This window comes from Pelophylax lessonae (assembly GCF_965119305.1).
Source record: "Pelophylax lessonae genome assembly, chromosome: 2".
Classification (NCBI taxonomy): Eukaryota; Metazoa; Chordata; class Amphibia; order Anura; family Ranidae; genus Pelophylax; species Pelophylax lessonae.
Window position 1 is genome coordinate 471,517,801 of NC_138769.1, and position 12,224 is coordinate 471,530,024.

Here is a 12,224-nt window from a genome sequence, read left to right on the forward strand (position 1 = left end):
GAAAAGAATGGACCCAACTCCGCGCCCCGCCCCCCCCGCCCCATGGACCGCCCTCAAGCCGACCCTGTCAGATAGGTGAGCCATGGTTCCCATATTTTATCAAATTTGCGCAACTTGTCGTCTAGTTGTGCCGACAGCCGTTCATTCACCATGATCCAGGACAATTTATGCCTCAGCTGCTCAAATGGTACGACAGGAGACCTCCAGGACCTGGCAATAGTAATTTTTGCTGCAGTAAAAATAAAAGTAATAAGGCTCCTCTGTGCCTTCGTGGCCAAGTCTACCTTCTGACCCAAAAGAGCCTACTGTGGAGATTTAATTAGGTTAACCTGTGTCAAGGTGTACACAAAGTTGTACACCCTAATCCAAAAACGTCGCACTTTGGGGCATTGCCACCAAATGTGGAACATGGTACCCTCCTGGCCGCAACCCCGAAAACACAGAGGAGACGCTCCTGGAACGAAGGTGGCAATTCTAGCTGGCACCATGTACCAGCGTAGCAGTACTTTATAATTGGCTTCTATAATGGAAGTGTTGATCAATGACCTGGAGGCCTCCTGAGCCATGACATGCCAGTCCACCAACTCAAAGGTGTCCTGTATATCGGCCTCCCAACGGGCCATATAAGGGAGTTTAATAGGCGAGTCAGATAACACATTATAAATCATGGAGATGTAACTGCGTAGCTTATCATATGTGCGGCATAAATATTCCACAGGCGTCATTGTCGTCAGGTCTGAGAGGCGAGATAGTGTACGTACATAATGGTCAATTTGAGTGTATCTGAAATATTCAGACCGAGGCAAGTCATATTTGTCAACCAACTGCTGTCTTTTAAGGATACCCTATGATCACAGAGGTCCGCTATGCGGATCAGACCTTTATTCGTCCACCAGTGAAAGGATCTGGGGGAGAGACCCGGGGGGAACCAGCTATTATTCAGAATGGGGGCCATGGGGGTGTGGGGAGACCAGAAGGCATGTGTTCTGGACAATCGATCCCAGACAGCTAGAGAGTGGGATAAAGCCAGGCAAAGAATAGGAGGGCGATCTTTGGGCGACAACCACATAATATGGGAGACCTCCCCTCCCGGTTTCGAACTAGCTTCCAAGGTCATCCATGCCGTAGGGGACTGGTGAGAGTGATATTGTATCAATTGGGCCATCTGTGCCACGTAAAAATATTTCATCAGGTCCGGCACCCCCAGACCTCCCCTGAATTTAGGGGTGTAGAGCGTTTTCTTGTTCACCCTAGGTCACTTGTTCCCCCAGATAAATGAAAGTACATGGCCCTGAAACTTAAGCATATCTGTCCTGCGCAGTGCAACTGGCAGCGTGCGAAACAAATACAGCACCCTCGGGAGGACGTTCATTTTGATCGAATGCAATCTACCAAACCATGAAGGGGGATGCAGCAACCACCTACCCATGTCCTCCCTCAACCGGGCAAACAGGGGCGGATAGTTTTTGGCATACAAAGTGTGCAGGAAGGGAGTCAAATTAATACCTAAATAAGGAAGTGAGTCTAAGTGCCATGTAAATTTAAAGGAATGTTGTAGCGTTACCACCGTCCCAGCCTCCAGAGAAAGATTCATTGCCTGTGACTTAGCCTAGTTAACACGCAACCCCAAGATTAGTGAGAAAGAGTCCAGCAGGGCAAACAAGTTAGGTAAAGTTGTGAGAGGAGAGGAAACCACTGCCAATAGATCGTCCGCAAAGAGGACGCACTTGTGTTCGGAGCCCCCACAAACCAACCCCCTGACATCCTGTGAGGCCCGGATTTTGATTGCGAGCGGTTCCAGCGCTAGAACAAAGAGGAGGGGGGACAGCCTGCTCTCCTTCAATCCTTCAATGATCACTTGTCCTGACACCCCTCCCCCGTGCACAGCCTTTCACTGAGAAGATCAGCATTCTGCTTTTTCTCCTTCCCAGCTCTTTTGCAACCGAGAACAGAGGGAATGTGATGACTTACAAAAAATGGAAAAAAAAGTATTTATCATTTTTTTAATATATCTATATACATATTTTGCCTTTCATTTCTATTTAAAAATTAATGGATTGTTTTACCAGGTGATTATTTAAAATCACTTTAAGGGTGAAGTCAAGGTTAAGTTTCAGGGATGTAAAGTGTTGGGCCAGCTTCACACCTATGCATGCATTAGTATGTTTCAGTGCTATCCAAAATCGATGCACTAAATAAATGAACCTGCATTGCAGCACACCATAATGCACAGTAATGTTCTAAAAATAGTGCTGGTATACTGTATTTTCTGGTTCGTTGTGCATAGTGTAGTGTTAGATTGGCTAGAAGATTTAGATTGACTTTGCATGAATGACTAACAAATTAAAGCCTAAGGCTCCATGTACACGGGACGTTGTTAAAAGTCCCTTTGAATGCTGGAATTTTTAGGACGTTTGAAACGTCCGTTCGGTCGCGTTTGTACCCGCGTTTAGCGGCGTTTGCGGGCGTTTGCGTTTAGAAGTGTTCCTAGAGGTCAAAAAAATGATTCCCCTTTAAAATGGAAAAACGTGAACGCTAAACGCGGGTCATCGCGTTCAGACGCGTTCGGACGTGTTCAGACGCGTTCGGACGCGTTTGTGCGTTTGAAACGCCGGGAAACACGCGTTCGAACGCAAATAATTGCGTTCTAAAAACAGTCCCTGAACGCAACTGCCTGCAAATGACTGTAAACGACCTGGTGTACATGGACAGATAAGATAAAATGTAGATGGGTTCAGGGGCTTCTGAAAAAAACGCCCAACTGCTCCTAAACAGCCATTTCCAGCGTCCCGTGTACATGGACCCTAACTCTAGCTAACACTTGGTGTGACATGCGCTCCGACTTTGAGAGCTGACAAGTTGTGCCCAATTAAGTGCAATGGAACCGTTCTAATAAGAGTGACTTGAGTCGCTCAGACTTAGAAAAAGGTTCCTGCGCTACATTTGGTACGACTTTGGCATAACTTGTGTTGACTTCTGTTAAAGAAGTCATATGCAAGCCGCGTGCTGGGATGTCGACTTCAAAGTTGTGGCAGTGTGAACCGGGCCTTAAAGAAAGCTGGATATTACATCATACATAGGGGAATGTACCTAGGTCTTGATTGTGTGCTTTCTCCTGTCCTTCAAAATACAGTAGACTGTAGCCACTCCATAATTTGGCCATGCCGACAGGACACATTGGCTCTTGATCAGTCTGGCTGTGTTTCACTAGAAGATAGCCAATGTTCACACTTCTTCCTGGCATCCCTGGATGTCCAGCACTACCAGGTACACCTGAAGTTCCTACAAAACACAAGAGAAAGTGACATGTTTTTCAGTGTGTACATAGATGTATATTGGTAAGATTACATAAGGATCAGACTTGTACATACAGCAGGTAAAATAAGTATTAAACACATAACCATTTTGCTATGTAAATATATTTCTAAAGGTGCTACTGACATTCAATTTTCGACACCACCAAGAATGACAATTTCATGATTGCACAACTGCCATGGCCCCACTTTGCTCTAGTGCTGACCAGTCACATGCTGATCTCAGTCATAGAGGAAACCACAGTGACAATTTGCTGGCAGGCAGTCACAATACCATGACTTCCTATCCACCCATCATCTAACTAAAAATCAGGCCAGCATTAAGCTGGATACACACTATACAACTTTTGTTGGTAGATTTCCTTTAGATTTACCTTCAACTATGTAGTGCAAGGGCCTGCCTGATTGCATGCAAATTAAAAGTGTTTAGGTTTGACCTCATATTATACGGTTTTGGTAAATCTAAAGGAGAAAATCTAAAGACCATTGTATAGTGTGTATGGCCCATTAGTCTGCCTCTGTCAGTATTTGTTTTTCTATGACAGCCTTTGTATAGGGGTTTGTACAAAGAGGTCATCTTGACGTTTTATAACATTGACTGGCTTCCTTATTATGCTCTATATAGTCATTATTTTATAAAAAGTATTGTAGATATATGTAGTTGTAAACTGCACTGATCAACATACCTTTCAATGAAGTAATCTAGTGCAAAATACAAAATTATTATTTTTATAATATAAGTGTGGGGAAAAGAAGTTCCCTTCTGTGATGCAAACTAATGACAAGCAATACCTACATATTATACATTTTTTTTCTTCATTGTCACTCAGTCCAGCAAGGTATTGGATAACAGTCAAAGATGGTGTACATACCTCTAGCTCCGTTAGGTCCTCTTTGTCCCATTGATCCCTGGTCTCCTCTCGCACCAGGGGCAGCAGACCTTCCAGGTATTCCAGGTACTCCTTGCTTACCGTATGGACCCTGAACACCTGCAAAACAAATACACTTTTTAAAGATTTCAGAATCCTATTCCTTATTGTCTGCTCCTAAAAGTATACGTATTTACTAATACTTTATCTTGAACGTTAAATATTAACAGAGCAGGAATGAACTGCATTTCAAGAAAGATTTGCCTGCATGTTCAATATTATTTGAATGTCCTACCCGGTTTAGATATTATCAGAATTTTTCACAGATATGACATTTATTGAAGCTCACACATTTTAACATTTCAGATTCTACACTGCATTTTGAGGAATGTTTTTGTTCATTAAAATCAGATTCTCGCTTATATGTCTGCAGGGCGGAATCTTGCTAGCTGGTAAATGCAGCACAGACAGTTTTTTCATACATGTGTAAAAGATGCCAACTGTTGAAACATACTCCTAACTGTCTCATATTGCATTGTAAATGCATGACATTTAATGCCCTTACCTTTATCGCCTACAGGACCCCGAGGTCCCATGTCACCCTGAATGCCTTGAGGACCAACAATTCCAAACACACCAACAGGCCCTGGGTCCACTTTCATTTGCGAGGGTATCGGAGGTAATCCCGGCCGTCCAGGAGCACCCTGTATACCTTTTAAAAGGAAAAAAATATGTATTTTTTATTATGGAACCAAAAATACAATTGTTAAAAAATATGTGTTCTATTTAGTGAACTAGTAAGTAGATATATAATATTGTATAATAATATTCAGCATTCTCGTTTTTTGCAATAAGTTTAAATATTGGAGATTACATTTTAAATTTTTTCCCCTTACCCCCTTATTACAGAGCTCAGTAACTAAAGCTGGAATTTGCAAACAAGGCAAAGGGTCAGAGCAGTAATTTCTACTTCCACTGAGCGAAAGGAAAGGAGACAACTTCTGCTGTGCTCTTTCTTTAGAAAATCCACAGTGTTCTGGGAATCCATTGCCATGCATTAAGTGTTTATTGTAAAACAAAGACCATGTAAATACTCACCAGTCTGCCATAACTTTATGGCCACCTAATATTGAGTAGGTCTCCCTTTTGGTACCAAAACAGCAGATTTTTTTTTCCAGCACATCAGACAGATGCTCAAATGGATTGGGATTTGGAGAATTTGGAGGCCATATCAACACCTCAAACTGATTTTTGTGTTCATCAAACCATTCTTGAAGCATTTTTGAAGTATCTCAGGGCATATTATCCTACTAAGAGGGGCCAGTGCCATCAGGAAATACTGTACTGTTTCTATGAAGGGGTGTTCTTGGTTCCCAACAATGTTTAGGTAGGCAGTATGTGCCAAAATAACACCCACATGAATGGCAGGACCAAGGTTTCCCAGCACCGCATTCCCCACAGCATTTCACTTCCTCTGCCAATTTGCCTTATTCCCTTACTACACCCTGCTGGCATCTTTTCCCCAGGTAAGCAAGTCACACGCACCAACCCTCCAGAGGATGTCAAAGAAAACGTGATTTATCGGACCAGGCCAGCTTCTTCCATTGCTCCCTGGTCTAGCTCTGATGCTAACATGCCCACTGTAGGCGCTGTTGGCTTTGGACACAGGTCAGCACGGGCACCTCAATTGGTCTACCGCTACACAGCCCCTTACAAAACAAACTGCAATGCCTGTTTTTTTCTGCTTTTAACATATCATCTTCAGGGACAACATGTTTACTTGCTGCCTAAAACACTGACTTTCAGATGTAATTGCAACAAGATAATCAACATTATTCACTTAAACTGTTAGTGGTCATAAATTTATAACTGATTGCACAAAGCAAGGTCCATAAAGACATGGATGAGCGAGTTTGGGGTGGAGGAACTTGACTGGCCTGTACAGAGTCTTTACCTCAACCCGATAGAACACCTTTGGGATAAATTACAGCGGAGACTGCGAACCAGGCCTTCTCTCCAACATCAGTGCCTGACCTCACAAATGCACTTCTGGAACAATGGTCAAACATTCCCATAGACACACTCCTAAACCTTGTGGACAGGCTTCCCAGAAGAGTTGAAGCTGTTATAGCTCCAAAGGTGGGACAACTCAATATTGAACCCACGGACTAAGACTTGGACGCCATTAAAGTTCATGTGCATGTAAAGGCAGGCTTCCCAGTACTTTTGGTAATATAGTGTGTATATATAGATATATATACTATCATATACATTATGTCAATAATAATCTTATTTCATAAACGTAGCAATATGTCCATACTTTTTATTTATGGACACGTTGTTACATTTATGAAATTAGATTGTTTTCAACACAATGTGAGCCGGAGTTGGCAGAATGGCGCTTCAGCCATGTTCTGGCTGCAAAACTGGGTGTGAGGGCCACATGACAAGGCCTGGAGGGCCGCATTCAGTCCGCGGGCCTTGTGTTTGACATAAGTGATCTAGGCCCTTCATTTTTTTAAGGTGGCTAAAGAAATTCAAGAAACGATGTTTGGGGACGTAATTTCACACAGTGGTGCTTTTAGTATGGTGAGTTCCTAATAACCAATAACTGGTTCAAAAACATCCTCTTGTTTTATAGACAGCATGACTACAAATACATTCCCTGCACAGATTGTGTAAAATCGTTTTGGTACTAACCTGCAGCCCCTCTGTCACCTTTTGGTCCTTTAGGCCCTTTGTCTCCTAAAATTCCAGGTAATCCAAAGTCCCCAATAATGCCCTGTTGACCTTTCTGACCTTTTGATTTAAAAAAAAAAACACATTGTTATGCAGGGCAGCATTACATAAAAAGGTTAATAACAGCAGCATATTGATAACTCACACTACCTTTTAGCCCAGGATAACCAGAAATTCCAGTTAACCCTTGGATTCCTCTATCACCAGGAGTTCCTCTCTCACCAACAATTCCTTGTATTCCAAATGGTCCTGGCTCTCCTTTCACACCAGGTCGAGAGGGCATACCAGGCCGTCCTTGGGGCCCTGGATAGCCTGAAAACAAACCCCAAAAACGTATTAAATACCGGTTGCTCTGATTTTCAGTTTCTCACAGAACTCCTTCAAATGGTACAGCTGGCCATATGTAGACAAGATATCTGTCATGGAAAAGATTTGCCTATTCTCATAAAGAAGTCAGAATGTGTGATGTCACCCTGACTTTCTCTTTCTTTGATATGTCAGCTATATACAGATTTCTAGTTTTTTCAGCAAAAGTGTGGTGTCTAGCGTCTGCAATACTTCCACATATGGTATGAACGTTTTAAATAGGGTTATTACATTATATACTAGATCAATACCTATTGTATATATGCACATACCAGGGAGGCAATTACTACTGGTTTAAATAATTATATCCCAAAGTTATTAGATTGAAGGATAAATTCTATCATAAATACAATTTATACTATAAATACTATTTTGCAAGTTAGCCTAAGGCTCAGTTAACACTGCCGTGACTTGGGATCCCTTGGGACTGCAAGTCGTGTGACATGTGAAATCCCATGTTAGACAATGAGAGCTGTCTTAATTAGCACTACTGAAGTCGCTCAGGTGCCTGTACTACTTCAAGGCAACTTCTATCCAGCTTCTTTTCTATATTTCTATCAAAGTAATACACAAGTCGCCGGGAAGTCGTCTGGCAAAGTCACACCACAAGCTGATCGACTTCCAGGTCACGGCAGTGTGAACTGAGCCATACTGGTGGATTAAAGAAAGATGCCATCTGATCACTAATTCAGACTTCAGCAGCATGTAACCTGCCTGTGGACATTGGGCTCCCTGACTGGGCTAGACTGATGTTGAATTACTTTTGTATCCAGTAGTAGGCAAAGGGCAGCTTTGTTGCCCCTGTGTTTCTCTTTTAAAATCCTTCCAGGAAGCTTGGGTGGAGCTTAGTACTGAGCAGTAGCTGGCTGATGGAAAGAGAGAAGCCATGGGAGAGAGCATGATATAAAGGACTAAGGCTGGGTTCACATATGTGCGAATTGGAATGCGAGTTTCCCCACACCAAATTCACATGACATGGGAGTGAGACCAGTTCTCAATGGAGCCAGGTCACACAGGTCCAAGGTGGCTGCGGTCTGCATTCCAAAAGGGTCCTGTGTGTGTTTGGGTCTGATTCCGGTGCGAATTCAAGCAAAAAGTTTGGACCTGATTCGCACCTGAACCGGTAAACAGGAACGCACCGGACCACCATGCTGGGACCGCAGCTGCACATATGTGAACCTAGCCTCAGACTTTATAATTTCTATCCCCTTAATTAAAAAGTATTAGCTTTCTCCTTCGCTATTGTTAACAAGATGCTGATGCTGGGGTCAACAATTGGGTTACTGCACTGAGATAGTACTATGTATGCATGTGAATTGGATGTGCATGCTGGGTAGTCAGCTGCACAAAATCCAAGCCGGGCGCTGGATTCAACTTCCCTGGTTTACTGTAAAATAGAATGAAAAATAGTGGAATTTGTTGTAAAGTGTGCCACCATTTAGAGAAATTGCTGTATTAGGATAATGATGGTGTTTTAATTTGAAAAACTACAGTATTTAATGTCTGAAGCTCATCTTTAGGCTTCGTTCACACCTTTGCGAATTGGATGCGGGTTTCTCCGCATCCAATTCGCATAACAGGAGTTTGTGACCAGCTCCTAATGGAGCTGGTTCACACATCTCTGGGGCGGCTGCAGAATGAATTGTGCATCTTTGGCTCTGTTTCAGGTCCGAATTCATCCAAAAAGTTGGGCCTAAGTTGTCCCTGAAACGGAGAACAGGGACGCATCGGAGCCCTGCTGTCAGCCGCATACATTTCAAGTGTGAACCCAGCCTTCATGCTTTTTCAAAAAGAGTAGTTCCATAGTAGTGCCAAATCATACCATAAAAGTATATACTGTATGTCTGGTTTGAACTGTGCCATATGCTTCTTCCTATACATTCCTATGCATCTTATCTTATTTTAGTGAGATAAAAATGTATGTAAGAAGATTATAACTGAAATATACCGTATTTGTAATAGAATCCATGCATTTTGTCTCAACAAAAATTAGTTCATAGCTTTAAAAACATCCACACAAACATGTTTAAGGTCAGCTTTTCTCAACTAGAGTTCAATGGCACCTTGGGGGTTTACCAGAGGTTGCTAGGGGTTTCTTTAGCAGTGAGCAGTGGTGGGTACATCTCCTGTCTACATTGAACACCAATGTAAGGTGCCAAGTTTCCATAGACTACAAATGTAAGGAGTCACATCTTCATAGACCATAGAAACATAACATAGAAACATAACATAGAATGTGTCGGCAGATAAGAACCATTTGGCCCATCTAGTCTGCCCAATATATCTGAATCCTATGAATAGTCCCTGGCCCTATCTTATATGAAGGATAGCCTTATGCCTATCCCATGCATGCTTAAACTCCTTCACTGTATTTGCAGCTACCACTTCTGCAGGAAGGTTATTCCATGCATCCACTACTCTCTCAGTAAAGTAATACTTCCTCATATTACTTTTAAACCTTTGCCCCTCTAATTTAAAACTGTGTCCTCTTGTGGTAGTTTTTCTTCTTTTAAATATGCTCTCCTCCTTTACCGAGTTGATTCCCTTTATGTATTTAAAAGTTTCTATCATATCCCCTCTGTCTCTTCTTTCTTCCAAGCTATACATGTTACCACTAATCTATGCTGACACTATACAGATCATCAATGTAGGTGGCACTTCACCATTGACCTTGTACAGACGACCAATGTAAGGGGTCAGTTCTACACCAACCACCAATGTAAGAAGGAACTTCTCCACTGACCACTAATGTAAAGGAGTACTACAATTTTCAAACTTTTTTTTACAATTGTCTGCATTTATTTTCTGCTTATTTCGGCAGGGGATTCCTAAGACCAGATAAAAAAATATTTTAAGGGTCCTACGGCAAAAAGACTAGGAAAAGCTGTCCCAAAGAAAGAAAACTACCTGGCTGTCCAGTAGGCCCTGTAGGCCCAATATCTCCTGGGATTCCCGACACATTTGATGCACCTGGAAGTCCACGAACTCCATTTAATCCAGGCAAACCAGTTACGCCTGGTAAACCTAAAAACAACAGAGAGTTGAAACATTTATTATCAATGTGTGTAACTTATAATATAGCAATCAGTTACCTAGCATAATTACCATCATTTTTCCTAACTGTTCTTAATGGAAAGGTGCATGTGTGTACTTGACTACAAACCTTCATAGAGATTAATGCATGCACAATTTCATTACTAAATTATTTTTAACAAGAGCAATCTATAACCCAAGTGAGTATGCTTACTACAGAGCAGACACTGCACTGCAGGCCCATCCAAATCAACAATTGAGAACTGTGGGTAAAACAAACCCAGCTCATTAGTTCTACTTACATTTTTCACTAAAGGTGTCTGATCACAAAAAAGATGCCCATGTAAGGGCCCTTTCACACTGATACGTTTTTCCTGCATTTTTTCCTTGCAAGAAAAAAAGTTTCCCTTTAAATCCTATGGGACTTTTCACACCACCGCGTTACCAGTGCATTGCGTTTTGAAAAGTCTTGCATGCTGCATCTTTGGCATGGTTTTGAAACCCGCACCAAAAACGCAGCTTCCCACTGAAATGAATGGAAATTGCAGCAAAATCGCTGTAAAATCGGGGGGAAAAAGCTCTGAAATTTTGCGTTTTTGAGTCACGTGTCCACACATTCGTTTTTACCGCAATATTGCCACAGAGCAGTGTAAAAGTACCCTAATAATCACAGGATCAATCTGAATTTGACTAGGTCAGCTGACTATGATGGTTTTTGAATTTTTTTCAGTACAGGCTTTATCTGATTTGATTGCTTCATTTAGACCTTCTGTTCTGATACAGAGATGCATTTGTATTATCTACTGATTATATACAACATAAATATATTCTCCGCTACTGTGACAGATTCTGGCATCATAATGAATGGCATTGATGTAAATAACATTGTCATATGCGACAGTTTTATTGTAATAGTATTATAGAATACATTTCCTTTAACCACTTAAGGACCAGGCCTATTTCTGACATGATGTTTACAAGTTAAAATCAGTATTTTTTGCTAGAAAACTACTTAGAACCCCCAAACATTATATATATATATATATTTATATATATATATTTTTAGCAGAGACCCTGGAGAACAAAATGGAGATCTTTGCAATACGTTATGTCACACCGTATTTGCGCAGTGCTCTTACAAACGCAATTAAAAAAAAAATACACTTCTTTGAATTAAAATATAAGAAAACAGTAAAGTTAGCCCAATTTTTTCTATAATGTGAAAGATAATGTTACGCTGGTTAAAAGATACCCAACATGTCATATTTCAAAATTGCGCATGCTCGTGGAATGGTGTCAGTTTAGAGTTACAAAGGAGGTCTGAGGCTAGAAATATTGCTCTTGCTCTAACGATCGTGGCGATATCTCACATGTGTGCTTTGGACATCATTTACATATGTGGGAGCGACTTACATATGTGTTCGTTTCTGTGCGCGAGCTTGGAGGGACGGGGCGCTTTCAATTTTTTTCTTATTTATTTTACCTTTTATTTTTTTTTTATTTTTACACTGTCCATTTATAAAAAAAAATTTTTTGATCACTATTATTCCTATTAAAAGGAATGTAAACATCCCTTGTAATAGAAATAAGCAGGACAGGTCCTCTTTATGTGAGGTCTGGGGCCAAAAAGACGTATGACATCGCTCCGGTACTCCAAGGCCATAGAGTCCAGTGGGGACCATCTTGCTCTCACTCGACTTACTGCCTGGGACATGGACTGACCAGATCGTTTTCCCCGCTAACGACGGCTCCGGAAAGCGGGGGAAAACGACCAGGAAGCGTCGGGAGGGGGAGGGGTAACCTAGGGGGGTCCCGCCACTGGGACCACTTTTATGTGAAAGAGAACCGCCCGTTCTGTAAGAAAATACCAGGGTTATAGTAGTTATCTGCTGCCATAACACCG

The 12,224-nt window shown here is 41.7% G+C and overlaps 1 protein-coding gene across 1 annotated transcript in view; it reads right to left on the minus strand.

Moving 5' to 3' along the window:
- The window catches only part of COL4A2 (collagen type IV alpha 2 chain), a 281,040-nt gene that overhangs the window by 8,625 nt on the left and 260,191 nt on the right, over positions 1 to 12,224 (minus strand). The window contains exons 42-47 of the mRNA XM_082244771.1: positions 10,196 to 10,312; positions 7,073 to 7,234; positions 6,884 to 6,982; positions 4,749 to 4,895; positions 4,187 to 4,303; positions 3,091 to 3,282 (exon numbers count right to left, since the gene is read on the minus strand). Coding sequence (XP_082100897.1) covers positions 3,091 to 3,282; positions 4,187 to 4,303; positions 4,749 to 4,895; positions 6,884 to 6,982; positions 7,073 to 7,234; positions 10,196 to 10,312 — 834 coding nt within the window. The remainder of the gene's footprint in view (positions 1 to 3,090; positions 3,283 to 4,186; positions 4,304 to 4,748; positions 4,896 to 6,883; positions 6,983 to 7,072; positions 7,235 to 10,195; positions 10,313 to 12,224) is intronic.